The sequence below is a fragment of the Juglans regia genome, chromosome 2, assembly GCF_001411555.2.
Source record: "Juglans regia cultivar Chandler chromosome 2, Walnut 2.0, whole genome shotgun sequence".
NCBI classification, from domain to species: Eukaryota; Viridiplantae; Streptophyta; class Magnoliopsida; order Fagales; family Juglandaceae; genus Juglans; species Juglans regia.
The window spans coordinates 35481040-35499048 of NC_049902.1; the positions used below are offsets into that span (position 1 = coordinate 35481040).

Here is an 18009-nt window from a genome sequence, read left to right on the forward strand (position 1 = left end):
TTATTGACGACATCATCCATATCTCCCAACTTCATCAAGACTGGAAATTTACTAAGATACATCGAGTTCAAAATCGATGTGCGCACTCGGTGGCGCAATGGGCAGTTACAAATTTTGTATTTGGAAGCATACCTTTAGATATTATTTCTAGCTGTTTTTTGTATCTTGACAGTGAAAAAGATCCATCTTAAACTTTTATAATTTACTATTTATAATATGATTGATTAGAAAAAAAAAAAAAAGAAGAAGGTACGAATAGAACTACAAAGTAAATAAATGCAAGGGACGTGTAGCGTGGTTTTGGGGGCAAGAGGAAAAGTAGTGGATAAAACTGAGATAGACAAGACTGAAAGCTCACCCACTCTCTCAAGCCTAGGCCTAGGTGATTAATTAGTAAAACCAAAACAGACCCCAAGCGGTGGAAAAAATTGCATGCTTTTATTTCCAATAGTCGTAGGCTTGGGAGTGGGGACAGACAATGACTACCGTTTTCTAGGCGTCCAAAGGCTCTTTTCATGGCTTTAGTTTGGCTCACTTTGACCGTTTTAGCAATTTGATTAATCACGTTTCACTGCTTTTTATGCCTTTATTTTGGTAAAGCGAAAGTTTTTGATGATCCCAACATTTTTTTTTATTGTCATTTTCAAATCCAAATCATCACCAAAACATTTTCCTTTGGTTTTTGCATTTAAGGAGGTCAGAATCGTCAGATGCTTGAATTTAAGCATTTGGTTGTGATTTCTAGAACCTTTCTTTGGTTTTCCCGTCAAACATTCTGGCTTTACTTTCTTTCAAGGCAAAAATACTAAATTGAACACGGACCCTCCATATGCTTTCAGATTTGCTTTCTTTATATATATAAATAAAATAAAATAAAATAAAAAAACTGACCTTTTTTTCTTGTGACCGATATACCCTTGAATTTTTTTATTCATTATTTAGAATATTGATAATAGCCTAGTCATTGTTAAATCTAAATTTTAATTAAAATTTTAAGTTTTAACTATAATATTAACCTTTAGTTAGGTAAATTCACATTAGACTAATTATCTTAAAGTCAAAATAATAATATAATATTATATATTTAAATAATATTTTATAACTTTTTTTTATATTTTGTAAATACACTTCATATATTAATTAATAATTTATATTTTACTTAAAATTATTGTTTCTCAAATATTTGTTTCATCAACCTAATATTAACATTTCATACTAATATTAACCGAGGTATTTAACTACATCCATTAGAATACTATAATGCTAATATACAAACAGATGCATGGCTGAACCACCCATATTACTATATAATATCATTTCTAATAAAATTACAAGTGTAATAAAATCTCACAATGAATCATGCAGATATGAATATCAAAATTGTGTGAGAGAGAGATAGAGACTTGAGTATAATTTAGACAACATTATGAGTGAGTGTGCAGCTTAAAAATCAGAACCGCTGGGACAGCTAGTATCCATGAACTTCATAATAAAAATGGAGAAGCTACAACAAAGCATGGTTGAAAGTTGAAAAATCCAAAAACAAAGTTGATTTCAAGTAAGATAGGTAAAGAAATACAGTAAAAACATCAGAACACTAAAAAAGGAAATTATCAAAATTGTACATAATATATATTGTAAGAATTTAAGAGGAAATCAAAAGACAAAATGAATTGAGACAAAACTTTATTCTCATTCATGAAAAGGAATAAAAAATACAAATGTTATCTTCTACCTAGCACTCAATTGTACTGTCCACTACATTAAAAATCAGATCTACTAAAGATACTAACAAAGACACTATAACAGAAATTTATTTACAAGCAACAAGCCAAAACAAAGTGGTTCTTTGGTAAGGAATGATCTCTGGTGCATCGTGCATTCCCTATGGCTATTGTGCATCACTTGGTCGCTGCACCTTCATGTTAGGATCATTGAGAGCCTCAACCTGATAGTGAGCATGATCATCATGCTTCAATATATATGGAGGGTTAACAAAGAACAATAGAAAAGTGCTTGTTAACAAGACCTAGTTGCAGGATCAAAAGGGTTTACAAAGTAAAAAATAACTAGAGAGAAGAAGAGTGTGATTCTAGGCCTCGAGCCTATGGTCAATTTTTTCCTTGTTTGTGAAAATAGAATTAAGAAACTATACTAAAAAGCCAGTGTACTATGAGGTCTTAAACCTTATAAATGACTTTGAAAGAACTTTCTTAATCAAGACAAGAAGCTCAAATGAGGAGTTGGTGGATAAATATCTAATCGAATGAGAAGGTAGTTATGGATTAGTACTGGGGCAGTTGAAGATTAGGGAGGGATATAGAGTATATTTCAAAGTGGAAGCAATACCATGTCTTTGATTTTTTTAAATGGGTAATAGATAATTTATTAAAGGTGCAACCACTGTACTAAGGTGACAAATCTACAAGTAGTAAGCTAAGGTTATCATATGCCACTGTACTAACATAGAGAGACTAAAGCATAATGGAATCATTCACCACACAAATAGGCGACAGAGATTACTATTTTCCCTTTCAGCTCCACCCTTCCCAAGGGAATAACCCAAACTATCCCAAGACATTTGAAAATTGTGACCAAAGTGCTCTGGCCACGGCACTTTGAAGTCATGCTCTTCCAACACATCCAACTCATCTCATCCACGAGTGTTATCTCCTTGACAATGTGAAGAACCTCATTTCTTATTATTGTCACTTTATCAAATAAGAATCTTTCTTACCAATCACTTCAATATCATGGAGATTGCACATGCGTATCAATTTCATCCTAACCAGTCTTTGATTTTTTGAAAACATGAAAAAATAAATAGCTGCATTGAGCTACCACTTTAATATAGTATATGAATCTCCTCAGAGATCATAACCAATCATGGCCCTAAAATTTATGAAGGTCAGCTAAATATATGTATAAGATAATTAACAGATTCATCTATCTATCAATGACTTAATTAGAAATATGAAAACGAAAATGCTACAATAGTGGCTCAAAGCTATCAAAAATCAATGGAATCAATTTGTTTTACCTCGCTCATCCTCGGGGGGCTTTAGCCTAAAGGAATCCGCTGTCTCAGAGTCTATACCATCTAATACCACAGCTTGATACGTCTTAATCTCACCTCCATCGCCAAGATCCTTAGCCATGAAGGTTATATAATACCCAATTCCCCTGGAAGCCTGACCGTTGCCTTCAAGACCTTAACAAACTCCAACTCTACATTGGCATCCTACACACCAACCAAAGCCATGACTAATTTTCACAAACAATTCCACAAGACCCATGTCGTCCGTCTCCATTGCTCTTTAAGCAATAACCCAACAATTGGAGAACACGAAGACAAGGCTAGTTGCTGTCGCTATCGCTATTGCTATTTCCTGAATGACCTTGGGACGACAGAATTAGGAAAATCAAGGATTCAAGAGATTTCCAGGAAAACAAAGACAAGAGGAAGCGAAGAGGGACATAAGAGCAAGAGTTTCCAAGTTTCTAAGCTTCCAGCACAAAGAGAGAAGAGAATAGAGCGCGAAGAGAGAATGAAATACGAGAGAAAGAGAGAAGGATAATTGGACGGAAAGAATAAAATAAAGGTTTGATCTTTCTACAATCGCTCATCAAGTATGGCTAGGGAAAGAATTTACTGTAACTCAAAGTCAAGAGATTATCCATTTGGCTAGTTCAATGTAGAGATTTTAACACAAAAAAATGTAAAATTTAAACTTGAACTTGACAATGGCTAGTCCATTGCCAATACTCTTACTTGATATATTTGTTGTTTTGTATTATTCATTCAGTCGGGACCTCCTCCACCACGTAGTGACCATGGATTTTGGGATAGGTGGGTATTTTCATGATCTGCTCTTTGACTAGTATAGCATCTATTTAGAACAAGCCAAACTTACGTAAATTATAAAAATAAATAATAAAAAAGGCTAAAAATGTCCTTAATTATTTTTAGCCTAGAAACGTCCTTAATTATTTTTAGCCAATTATATATTAAAGTTATGCATGCATTTCAATGAAATAAACAGACCATTTCCCAACCCAAAAAACATCGTTTTCTCTCGTTGGCAAGGTTAAATAGAATACATGGTGCTAATATCCTTGCGTGTAATTAGAATGCGACACTGTACCTCCAAGCAAAAAAAGAATATATATAATTTAGGGATATTAAATGGTGTTAATGGGTCATCTTCGTGTCGTATCAAAACATATATATTATACTATATAGGTCAATTTTAACCCGACCAGTTAAGCTTATCGTATCAAAATTTCAAATCCTAACACGATCCATTAACATAAAGGGTAGTATCGTGTCAATCCGTTTTGACCCGTTTATGTAAATGAGTTGAACATACATAAAATTAACTCATTTGACCTAATTAAGTTTAACATAATTTTATATAAATGTTAAAATCACAAGATCTATAAAAAATATAAAATTAACTATAAGTTCAAAATTACAATCCAAACAATAAAAATATCGAAATTAAAATTTCAACAATTTTATTTTTAGGTATAAGGGTATAATTTCCATATAGCTTAAAATGGGTTATCAACCCATTAAGCAATCGTATCTTAACGGATCAATCTGTTTTGATCCGAACCCTTTAAGGCTACACCCTAACTCATTTTTATTTCATCGTATTCATGTTGGGTTAACAAGTAGTGTTATATATTGTCACTCCTAATACATATATATATATATATATATATATATGCATTTTGATAGATACTTATTATTATCCTTACATGTAATTAGAATGCATTTATCAGATTTTAATGAAAGTTTGCAATCCGTCGTGATCTCCCATCAATGAAAACATGCATTCTGTCTTCTGATAGATTTAACAGGTTTTTAATATTATCATCTTATCCACACCCAAAAAAAGAAATAAGGTTATTGGTCAAAGTATTAGGGGAGATACATTGGTATACTTAAAAAAAAATTGATATTTATATTCATAATTTTATACACATAATCATGCATGTTGACCTATTAATTATTGAAATTATAAAAACTTTAACTAAAAAATAAAATTCATGACATTCAATATATACAATATTACGAAGAAAATTACACTACGTATACGTAACACTATTACTAAATTCTTGCAAGGAAAATACCTGAGGTGGACAACTTAGGCTGAAGGGACTCAGTCCAAGATAATATAATTCACTATTTTTTTATTTTTATTTTAAAAAAGACAAGGTTTGCAGTCGTTTTACAAGGAGGTCACATGTGGGGTTCATGATTATGATCAGATTATGTTTTTTTTTTTTTTTTTAAATGACTTTTAATCCATCAGATTAGGTGTGTGTTTCTTGGAGAGGAAAAACAAATAAAAATAAAATAAAAATGTATAGGATTAGGTGTGTGTTTGGTACTTTGGTTGACAGTTGCTCACTACCGTTCGCAAATTTTTCATACCTATTAACCGCCTCTATCAACAACCACTGCATCGGCCATAGCCAGAAAGAAACTAATCTCATCAATCCAACAAAAAAATCCTGAGTTTTAAACTGTTTTTGGATATTGATTTGAATTGAGTTGAATTAAAAGTTTTATTTACATTCAAAACTCACATCAACTTATTATTATAATTTTTTTAAATTCTCACACAAAATATAATAAACAATTTAACTTTTTTAAATTTCAAAACAATTTTTTTAAATTTCTACACAAAATATAATAAATAATTCAACTCTTATTCTACTATTCACAAACCATCTCAACCCATATCAATTATCCAAACTACTCTTAGAATATTATTTTTTTAATATTATTATTATTTTGTGATTTGAAAAAATTAAATTATTTATTATATTTTTGTATTAAAATTTTAAAAAAATTATAATAATGAATTGAGTGAGTTGAAATGAGTTTAAGAACCAAACAAAGCATATCAACTACTATTCATCTCTACATGACAATTTTTTCTTTTAGTATAAAGTATTTTTTATAAAATATGAGATATGAAACGGTGAATAATAAATGATGAGAAAGAACTATCTTCGTTACTTTTTTCTTCACAAGTTATGCCAATGAATGCTATTTGCCCTGGCCAGCAACCATAGTGTTCGTTCCATGCAGGAAGACTGACTGACGATAAGAGTGAATGATTATGCATTAAATCTCACATTAATCACTTGGTTAGTAGGCAGAATTAATTAACTTTATAATGATTATGAGATGTCTGATTCTTTTATAACGTTGATGATGATTACTTTTTGGATTATAAATTCAAATATGATTTCAATTTTTATTGAGTCCCTACAAATTTACTTGATGATTAAAGGCGAAACACGCCTCACTCATTTGGTATCATGATTTTGGACTCGTATTATAGATCATACATATTAACTTGTTTTAATTGCATGCATAGAGAGAAGTACAGCCGCCAAATAATAACATTATATACTCTAATCTTAAATTTACTTGGCAGTCATAAATTAGCCTAATACATATATATATATATATTAATGTACATCTCTTAAATTGAGAAGTGTTATAGTCATAAAAAAAAATCTTATAAATTTATATGATTTTATATAATATATTAGATCTACTTTATAATAAAATTAATTTTATAATATAATAAATTATATTAAATTACGTCAGTTTATAAATTTATTTTTTAAAATATTTTTATAATTAATAGATATTTTATCTCAAGGTAATTAGTCTACACCCATTAGTATTATGATACAGAACCACTTGCCTTAAATAAGTGGATATACTTAATTATATTGTAATTCTTTAATCTATAAATGTCATTAAAAATTAAACAAATGAGAGGACATTTTGGGAAAGAGAGGAATATTCAGACAGGCTGAGGCGCGTTCTATTTTTAAAAGAAAATTGAAGGAAGCAGAGAAAAACACATGGGGGGCCGATGCTATTTATTGTTTTCTCGAAGCATTCATTTCTCTTTTGGCTACGGAATAGATCGAATCTACCTGGTTTACTGGTTTGCTTCCCAAGACTCTTCGCTCATTCACCATTATTATTCCTTTCTCCTAGTCTAACCCTTCGAATCTCTCTTCCAAGAACTCGAACTCGACCTCGACCTCGACCTCGACCTCTTCTTCTTCTGCTGCTTCTTCCTCCTCCTGCACCCCCGGATTCTTTTGGGTTTGTTTTTCTGTTTTACGAAAGCATGTGATTGCCACCAACTTTGTAGTATAAAGTATGAACAGGTAATCTCGAGTTCGAATCGCTTCTGTAAATGCGTTACAGTTTCTACCAAGTGCGTTTCTCAAAATATGTTTTCGTTTTTAAAATTATTATTTTTTGCTCTTGGTCCCTTTTTTTGGCGTTGATTCGTTGTTTTATTGTGCCTTGATCTGTTGTTTTTCGTGGTCTCTGTTTGGTTGCTGTGGTTAAAAAGAAAACGCTGAGTAAAATAAAATAAAGGCAAAAGAAAAAAAAAAAGTGCCCGAGCTTTGTCACTAGCTCGTATTAGCATCAGCGAGGCGTTTTTTTTTTTTTTGTTCATTCTCTTTCCCAAAGTAAGTAATCGGGAAATAATATTATTTTTCAATGTTTACCCATTTTTCTTGATGTCGATCTTGGTCATCTGGGCTAAATCAGTTGCAGCTAAGGTGTAGAGATAGAAAGATTTTGCATCAGAAGGAAAAACTTCACAAAATTCTGTCAGTAACAAACGATGTCTCTCATTCTAGTAAGACTTGATTTATGCAAAGCTAAAAAATACGTAGATATGGTTTTCAAACCGCATAATGCTTAATTTTTCCAATTATTTAAGTCCCCTTTCATTTTTGTTAAGATATCGTTTATGCTAATGAAGTCACTGTAAAACCCGTTTGAACTCTGAATGATAGTATTTGCCTATTTGGGGTTTTGAAGTTAGTCTTTATCTAATTGCCATTGATTTTTCTTTGTAATAGTCATTGCGTGTCTTGTATTGAATTCCGCAATAAGACTTTTCTGTATGATTATTAGAATGCTCTTTTGGCATGCTTGCGTATTTTTTTTTTTTTTATCGACGTCTCTATTTGACTTCGTGGATGGCTAGGAAATATCAAACAAATTGACTTCTCTATTTTTTGCTTCGTGGGTTGAAATTTGGAACGAATAAGAGTGGCCTGGTGTTTTCTATTCCTTGCTCTTGTTGAAGATTGAAGGGCTAATTTGCAGGTTGGTCAATGAATTGGACGATTGAATAGGGGGTGGTGAAGCACGAAAGAGGAGATGAAAGGGGAGTCATCTGATTTGATCATTGGGATTTCCATAGGGGTGGTGATTGGAGTGCTCTTGGCTATTTTAGCACTGTTTTGTATTAGATACCACAGGAAGCGCTCCCAAATAGGGAATAGCAGTTCTCGTAGGGCAGCGACCATCCCTATCCGTACAAATGGTGCCGATGCTTGTACCATATTATCTGACTCAACTGTTGGTCCGGACTCACCTGTAAAGTCTGCACGTAATGGCATGTCCCTTTGGTTTGACGGATTTAGGAGGAGTAATGTGGTCTCCGCATCTGGAATACTCGAGTATTCGTACAAGTATGATTTTCTTGATATTCTGCTCTATATATGTCTTCATATTTTTAAGAATAACCAATAGCAAATTTTCCTTAGTTGAGATGTTCATGATACGATGTTAATCCAATCAACAATCATGGGAATACGTTGGTTGTTTTTCAGAGTTTAGATTAGCCCTGTTATACTATCTATGGCTGCAACAAAGATTAGATGTTTGCTATTTTGAGATGTGCTACTATTTCTCACACTTTTTGTTGCAATCAATAGAATTTACAATCATTTGACTTATAAACAAGTAGTAGCTGTTCTGCACATCTTTGCTCGACCGTCTCTTTCTTCACTTCTTAATTAATCTTGGCTTAATGGTATCCTTGCAGGGATCTGCAGAAAGCAACCTATAATTTTACAACTTTGATAGGACAAGGTGCATTTGGTCCTGTTTACAGGGCTCAGATGTCCACTGGCGAGACCGTTGCCGTTAAGGTTCTTGCAACTGATTCTAAGCAAGGGGAGAAAGAGTTCCATACAGAGGTAGTGATGGTTGATGGATATTTTTTTATTATTTTTTATCTTGGGTACCCAAAAATAAAATATCTGTATACAAAACAAATTTATTGGGAAAGTTGGGTAGTAACTATTGGAACTTAATGAAATTTAGGGAAGTGAGACCATGTAAACAAATGTCAGGGAAGTCTTAAGTCATTTATTTAAAATCTTCCTTGAAATTAGCAGATTACAGATATGAACAAGAAACTTGTTCCATTCTTTAAAAAAATCATTTTGCCTTTATGTATGCAATCGCCAATTTGGATGTCTTATTCTTTAATCAAAATCTGTCCTTAACTGTTTTTTTTTATTATAATCTGTATTTTTTTTATATATGAGAAACGTAGAACTGCATTTTAACATTTCACCTCATTTTAATTTAATCATTATCAGGTAATGTTATTGGGAAGGTTACATCACAGAAACCTTGTGAATTTGATTGGATATTGTGCAGAAAAAGGCCAGCATATGCTCATATATGTCTATATGAGCAAGGGCAGCTTGGCTTCTCATCTATACAGTAAGCTGTCTTTCAATATATATGAATAGGTCATAGGACTTGTGAAGTATCTTACTGCAATATTTGATGAAACATGCATATCATTTATTGTTTGTTAATTGATATCATTTGATTATATCGGGGTCTCTACAAATGAATCAATTGCATATCTCTGGCATGCCTGAAGCTCCCCCCCACCCCACACCACAAAACACACACCCACTCAGATGTTTGTGCAGCCATATCCTATGAAGATTAGTGGTATGTGTGCAATCTGGACTAGCATTAATAGTTCAATCACATAATCGCGTTCCTATTGTGAATTTATAAGGTCTTGTTTCATCGAAATAACCTAGTATCAGAAAGAATGAGTAGGCCTCGTTTGTTTTCAGAAAACATCCCATCTCATCTCATCATTACAACTTTCCCAACTTCCAATACAAAATAAAATAAACAATTGAACTTTTTTACATCCCAAAACAAAAATAATATTAAAAAATATATTCTAACAATACTTTATTCAACTTTTTAACTTATCTAAACTCATCTCATCTCATCTACGAAAACAAACAAGCCAAGTTAGCAAGAGAAGGTTGATACATTTGTCAAAAAAGAAAAAAAGAGAAGGTTGATATCTCTGCTTCTTGTTGTTTTATTCACATGCAATGTGATAAATATTATCTCGTTCTTTTTATGTAGGTGAAAATAATGAGCCATTGAGCTGGGATATAAGGGTTCATATAGCTTTAGATGTTGCAAGGGGCTTGGAGTATCTTCATGATGGGGTAACTCTACTCTACATTCTTTGTGTGTGGACCTGGACATGTATCTAGTTTTTTTAAGGTTCTTATTTGTTGGTTTTTCTTTAATATCACTTCAGGCAGTTCCTCCCGTAATACATCGCGATATTAAATCTTCCAATATTCTGTTGGACCAGGCCATGAGAGCCAGGGTATGTCTCTTTTCTTGGTTTTGATTATATTTGTCTCGAAGACAAGTTATTTTGCGTTGTGAAGAGGACCTTTCTATTTAAACCTTGCCTTTGATGGACTTTCTTGAGTTCTGGATCTTGTGAAAATTTATATATATTTTCTGAAGATATGAGTCTATGTACATTAATTAGTAATTGGTTAGGCTGCCTCTTATACTGTTGTAGCTGGTTATGTTGGATCAAGTAGGTTGCTGATTTTGGGCTTTCAAGAGAAGAGATGGTGGACAGACAGGCAGTTAATATACGGGGTACTTATGGGTATCTAGATCCTGAGTATATATCTACGAAGGCTTTCACCAAGAAAAGTGATGTTTACAGCTTTGGAGTCTTGCTCTTTGAACTTATAGCCGGCAGAAATCCTCAACAGGGTCTCATGGAATATGTTGAGCTTGTAAGATCTCTCTCTCTCTCTATATATATATATATATATATATATATGTATATAATAAAAAACAAAAACCAAAACAAAGTATAGGAACCTAGGGTCATGAACATGAAAGGTTTGAACGATAATGATAATTCTTCTATTGTGTTTGTTATATAATAAACTACTAGAGGGTGTGATTTGCCAGCTTTTGGTGGTTGAAAGATGCAATGTGTTAGTTTTAATACTTTAGAATGTATTAAAAAAACAGTGATAGGCCGGTGTTATAAAATGTGGTTTTCCTAGTTTTTTAAAACTATTCTCTTTAATTTAAACTCAAATAAAACAAATTCAAGAGGGTAGTGACTTTCTAAATTAGATGGTAAGTTTGCAAGTTAAAAATTTTTCCGTCAACTTTTCAAATGGAGAATATATTAAGACAATAAGGCTTTTGTTTCTAGCTCTAGTTGCATTAAGGCTTGTGTTTCTTGTGAATTTAATTCCTTTTGACTTTTGTTTGTGGTGAATAGGCAGCCATGAATACTGAAGGAAAAGTTGGGTGGGAGGAAATTGTGGATTCTCGTCTTGAAGGGATATATGATGTGCAAGAGCTCAACGAAGTAGCTGCTCTTGCATACAAATGCATCAACCGTATCCCAAGAAAGCGGCCTTCCATGAGGGACATCGTGCAAGTGTTGTCACGGATCCTTAAGTTGAGATACAACAGAAACCATCACAAAAAGTCGTTATCTGCCACAGCAGAGGAAGTTACTATCGATGTCGACCAATCAGAAACCAAGACTCAAGTCCCTGAACACAGAAGGGATGAATCAATGGATAGCAGCACGGCTGACACCTATGAAACATAGATGATGGTTCTTTCATTTGTTCATTTGTTTTGTTGCTCGGTTTTTTGGTTTTGCTTTCTCCTGTATATGGCATATGCAGTGCGGAAGGAGTTTTCAAGGCTAGAAATCTTCTGTTGTAGTTACGATTTCTGATCGAGTGCCTTCAGGATTCGAGTCAGTGTTCCTTGCAAATTTTACACAGCATAGTTCAGTCCTCTCTTTTTTTTCCTTTTCACCTTTTATTTTTATTTTCTTTCGCTTTGGTAATATCACCCATCTTTTTGTCTGTAAATTAAATAGTTAAGAAATGAAAACGAAAGAAAAATCACCATTTTTTTTTTCTGTAAATCTAGTATCTGCTAATTTATTTTGGTGTTGAATGCAAGGTTTTGACCCTGGGATTGTCTCATGCCAATTAGATATGGCATGTACTCTTGCTAAACTTCAATCACTAGAACAATAACAGGGACATTATCGCAATGAGATACAGAAATGACGGTTCTTGTATTATTAGTTTTTGAGTAATGCTATATACAGTCGTGGAATACGCAAACGTTATGCAGTCGTTTTGAAAAAGAGTGAGGTCTATTATTAAAAAATTAATTTATTTTCATGTGGGTTTTATGTTTATTTTTTTTTTTAAAGTGACTACACGGCATTTGCATATTCACGACTACAAGTATTATTTCTCTTATTTTTTTATACATACGGGAGGGGAATTCGATCTTTAGTTCTTTTAGTGAGAAATTAAGGTGTTGTCAATTGATCTAAATGATCTTGACAGTTCTTGTCTTGTTTTGCATAGAAGATTCCTCAATAAAACATAAATTTTGAACTTATATCTAACACCTAAATGATCATAATATTTCTCTGGTAAAAAAAAATGTTCGCCACATTATGTCTACAAGATGAGAAAATATTAATTTCCCTTTCACCCATTCGTATTTCCTCTTTCCAAATTGTAGAGAGAGAGAGAGAGATCGATGGACCCCAATTTGGAGCCCAAATCCCATCTTGAAAATTGAAACCCAATCTGCCTACAGATACGTCGTCGTTTCGGTAAAAATCTTGTTTTTTTTTTTTTGATAATAACAATCTTGTTTTAGTTACAGGTAGAAGTAGAACCCTATCCAACGTGCATTATTATCCTATCCTTATACCATTGTCAGGATAGAGCTCACAGCGAAAGCCACAGGGTCGAAGCAGCGGCATCGAAAATGGCAACCATGGCTGCACTTCAGAGCTCCATGACGTCTCTTTCCCTCTCCTCCAACTCCTTCTTGGGCCAGCGCCTCTCACCGCCTACTCTCTACGCTGTGCCGGTACCTTATATATTACTTCTCCTTGTCTCTTCTCATATTTCGTGTTTTGTACCTTCGAAACTCATGTGGGTTTTTGTACGAAATCCCCCTTTTCTCCCCTCAAATTATCGTTCTTTTTTGGTAATATTATAATGGGAGTTTCGAGGATTAGAGTTTCCTCTCAAATTTCTGGTGCTATGTAGATGCTTACTCGTTGTGTGGGTTGCCATCATGATTTTTTCTCGTGTTTTGATTCTTATTGGTAATGTTGTAATGTACGATTTTAAATTGGAGCTTATTGCGCTTTGAGGCTTTTAATTTCCCATAATAATTTCCTTCCTTATCAAAGGAAAAAAAAAATCTCTCAATAACTTAAAACTTGAAAAAACTCAAACAGGCGTCTTTAGTTAATATTTAAGAATTCGAAGTATATGTTACCTCTCAAAACAAAAACCGAATTATATGTTAGTAAAAGAAATTTGAAAGCTGTTATTTAGGAACAACTGGAAGGTCTTAAAAGGAGGAAGAAACCCGGTAGTATATTCTAATTGATTTAGGGGGTTTCAAAGTAGGTTTTAATCTTTAAGCATTATTTTTCATAGTTGGGGCATGGCATTGGGCATGTCAATGTCAATTTGCTTTGGCCTTGCCCGAAGGTGTTAAATGGGTGGGTGGGGCTTGAATATGCTGTTGGTTCAAATCTACTCAATCAAAAGGGAATGATGGAAAGTACCAATATGCTGAGTCCCTATAGACAAGGTGCCATGATTTAGTTTATGCTGTAGATTCCCGGTTTTCTTTCCTGGGATTACTAAATTCATCCTTGCCCAAATTTTGTTGATAAAAAATGTATTTTCTCTGTTGATGTGGATGTACTTTGTATAGGCCTATTTAGCAAATAGAAGTCCATGTTTTATTAAACTGGTAAATGTTTAGCCCTTTGCTGGTTTTCTTTATTGCTTATTCCAATGTATGTGGAAATAACTGCTTCATAAATTGTTTTGTGCGCATTTTCAAGTACAAACCATAACCCTGCCATCCAATGTTGTCATTAGTACTTAAACAAGGGTTTGGGCTCATGTTTATGATATTTTTTGGGTGATGGAACTTCTTGGCTAGATGGAAGTCAAGAAAACTTGAATTATTTAAAGATAAAATGGATAAAGAGATGTACTGGTTTGAGAAATCTTTTGTTAATAGCTTTTGGACTCAAATTTTTCTCGCCGCGCATGATTTTTTTCTTCTACAAACTTAGCTTACTGACAGAGAAGTATGTATGTATGTATGTATTACAATGCCTCCAGGGGATAAGAGAGAGTGATGATTAGAATATTGGAAGACAAATGAAACCCGACAATCTCAACAGCCAAGTTTCATAACGTCTTAGTTGTTTTTTTCTTGCCTAGAAGTTTGGACACGTGAATCTATGACTGAAATTTATTCCTTTACATAATCACATATTATGTATAGATGACTTAGTTTGCTATTTCACATATTAAAGGTATTTTTATGTGACGTGAAATAAATTGTGATTAACAACAATATTCACTTATCCCCCCTTTCCTGCAACACCCCTTCCTAAAAAAAGATGATGCATCTTTTGTGACTAATCCTATTATCGTTGCCATCTCAAACTTAGAATTAACTCGTTTAGCATAGGATTGTTTTTGTCATTCATCTTGTAGTTTGAATCCGAATCACTATACCCACCAAAAATGGTATAACTTGCTAACATCGTTTCTATTTGTTTCACATGCAGGCCAAGCCATCAGAGAAGCCATGTCTCATTGTAGCGAAGGTTAGTAATATGGTTCCTATGCTCATGTTCATGTTGATGAACTGTCTCATTTGTTGAAGGAGAATATGATGTACGTTTTTCACCGTTTAGAATGGAAACAAATATGATTAACAAAATTGTTGACCCGCCGAGTGGGTAGAGCACATAATTGTTTGGAACACTTCATTATGTCCATTATTAGTGACACACGGTATTTAGGGGTAGTTATTTGACTGCAACCTATTGGTGAGTGGGGAAGGAGATGCCAAAAATAAAATAAAATTTTAGAGAAACCAAGAGAGAGAGCTTGGTGTCTTTTTTACATGGGGTGGGTTCAATTTATTTTTGGCCTCCTGCTGAGGTTAAGGGCTTACCGTGAATGTAGTGTTTCCTTATAAGATTTTATTGTGTTACATGATTGAGTTGTCATTTCATGCTCTTATTTGTCCTCTTTATTCGTCTGACAGCTTAAGCGATGGGAGCGGAAGGAATGTAAGCCAAACAGCCTTCCAGTCCTACACAAAATGCATGTTAAGTTGGGAGATACAGTGAAAGTAATATCTGGACGTGATAAGGGCAAAATTGGAGAGATTACTAAGGTCTTCAGGCATAACAGCTCTGTAGTAGTAAAAGATATAAACTTGAAGACAAAGCATGTGAAGAGCAGAGGAGAGGATGAACCGGGCAAGATTCTCAAGGTTTTTTTTAGCCTCTAGTGAAAACATGAAATAATCAGTTTTAATCTATTTAGTTATCAAGATATATTGTTTTGATCAAACAGGAATTATCATTGCAATAATCTCTTTTAGGTGGGAGTAAACACCATAGTACAGATTACAACCAAAAAGACAAACGAAACATTTTTACACCCACAACCTATACAACGCAACTTATTTTACATATCAAGTATGGTAACCAAGAAGAGTCAGACCATCAAGCACCCTTTGATCTCTCTTGGAGGCTCATTAAAAGCCTGGAACTCCTTAGAAACGCCTCTTACAGTCTTACTCCTTGCTTGGCTAGAAAATCAGCACTCTGATTTGACTCCCTATAAATGTGCTTCAACTGTACCGCTAGCCTCCAAAAATGAACAATAAGAAAAGATTTGAATGTAGGAAACACTGATATGCTACCATTCCTCCCATCCAATTGTTATATCTGATGTTGTGGTGATGTGATAGGTGGAAACTGGTTATCTAGTTTTTTTTTTTTTAAATAATAAAAAATACCTTGCTGTCTAGTGATCTTCATGAAAATAGGTTTCTAGATTTCCCATCGTGCTTGGAATACATTCATGGCTCAAGTTGATATGCATTTGTATTTTATTGATATATGTTCATATTTACTACTCGTCATTACAAATAGATGTTTGATGTGATATATTAGATCGAAGCACCTGTCCACAGCTCGAATGTGATGCTCTACTCAAAAGAACAGAATGTAGCAAGCCGGGTGGGTCACAAAATCCTTGAAGATGGTAAACGAGTCCGTTATCTGATAAAAACTGGGGAAATAATTGATACTGCAGAGAACTGGAAGAGACTGAAGGAAGACAAAAAGAACACTGAAGTAGTTGCTGCTTCTTAGCTTCTTTCATTCTTTTTTGTTTTTTTTTTTTTAAATTTATCTAACTATTTTGTTACTGACACTTTGTTGATCCATATAAACTAATAGTAATATAGATTTGTCCATCCTGTACTAGTTCTGTCATCTATGGCAACCAATTAACTTGTAGCTAAAAGCCGATTGGAAACCAACAAACTTGGGGAGTTGGGTTAACTTGTTTTAGACGTCTAGAGACAAGAATTGAATGGCAACAAGATTCTAACTTTCCAAGTGCCAAAGGCAGCCATATGTGGTCTATGTAGCCAAAAGCTTTTTAAAACTTGTTTTAGACGTCAAAAATTGAATGGCAACGAGATACATAGTCCCAAAAGCAGCCAATATGTGGTCTATATAACCTAAAGCAGTTAGGTGCATTAATTGCTAGTCTTAAAGTTGTAGAACAATAACCATTAAGACCAAACTTGCCACACCCAAAAACATACATTCTCTAGCATAGGATTTCGACTGTAGAATGGGGCCTAAATAATAAATAAAGCTGATGATGTTTTGCAGCATAGATATAACAACAATATCTAGCAATAATATGAGAACAATACAAGGAAATCACTGTAGGTGACGCGAGTTGAAAATCATTACAGAACTCTTTCATTCGGCCTATGTATAAAGCTTTTACTTAAAGATCTACCTCTATACTTCGTCAACACTGTTATCTGTTTGCTTTTTCGGGCTCCCTATACAAGTTCTGTTGTTTCTCATTGCTTTAAGTAGATACATATCTCAATGATAGTCTAGGTGACTCAGCTTTCTCATTATCCAACTCTTAATTTCAAGGATAGTTTTATCTGGTAGGTCTATCTAGGAAAAAGTACATGCCATTCAAATCATATAGAAATGTGAATAGGCCATGAAAATGGTTAGTTTACTCCATGAAAAAAATTTACTTCTTGACGTATACTTCATGTTGTAAAGTAAACTCGATCTATTTCATCAATCATCATTGTGTAAATTTACTTTTTCTTAAGATCACTGTATAAATCTAGCATATCTCTTAAATAAAGTTGTATATATTGCAGCAATTGGCAGCCCACCAGATGAAAAGTCTCAATCAAGGAGTCGTGTGTTGATCTGCAACAAAACTACCCCAACCAGACTGAAAATGACGACTAACAATTCAATTCCGTCGATTCAAAATTTTAGGAAGTGTTATGAGGGTGGGTTGATATATTTATGAGGTACATGTGCCAGAGAGCTTTAAAGGCAGTGCAGATATTGCAGCAACGAAAGGAAGTGACTAAACTCATAAGCAGTCAGATACCCTTACAAAGCACTGAGGACTCTTTTAAAGTGAGAAATAAACTTTGCCATTTTGAAATTCGAGAGAGCGAGAGAAGAGACAGAGAGATGGGTCCCTGGCCTTATCCTAAATTTCAGCTGCTCCTCCTTCACACTAAAGAGATCCATAAGAGTTTCAGATAAAGGCAAACCTGGCAATTAAAGAGTAACAGAATATTTACAGGACAAAATAAACCATAGATTGGGAATATAGAAGAGACAAAATATAAAATATATGTCCAGACAGTTAGCATTTAACCCTTGA

The 18009-nt window shown here is 33.7% G+C and overlaps 2 protein-coding genes across 2 annotated transcripts; both read left to right on the forward strand.

Annotated features, from left to right (window-relative positions):
- The first annotated feature begins 6909 nt into the window (after window positions 1-6909).
- LOC109014317 (calcium/calmodulin-regulated receptor-like kinase 1) lies at window positions 6910-11945 on the forward strand. Its single transcript, XM_018996749.2, has 8 exons — window positions 6910-7212; window positions 8174-8541; window positions 8898-9051; window positions 9460-9586; window positions 10265-10350; window positions 10446-10517; window positions 10744-10947; window positions 11451-11945. Exons 2-8 carry the CDS (start codon window positions 8228-8230, stop codon window positions 11787-11789), a joined length of 1296 nt encoding a protein of 431 aa, XP_018852294.1. The 5' UTR covers window positions 6910-7212; window positions 8174-8227; the 3' UTR covers window positions 11790-11945.
- A 947-nt stretch (window positions 11946-12892) lies between these two features.
- Window positions 12893-16547, forward strand: LOC109014328 (50S ribosomal protein L24, chloroplastic). The gene is made up of 4 exons (XM_018996758.2): window positions 12893-13090; window positions 14829-14867; window positions 15314-15544; window positions 16233-16547. Exons 1-4 carry the CDS (start codon window positions 12986-12988, stop codon window positions 16431-16433), a joined length of 576 nt encoding a protein of 191 aa, XP_018852303.1. The 5' UTR covers window positions 12893-12985; the 3' UTR covers window positions 16434-16547.
- The last annotated feature ends 1462 nt before the right edge of the window (window positions 16548-18009 follow it).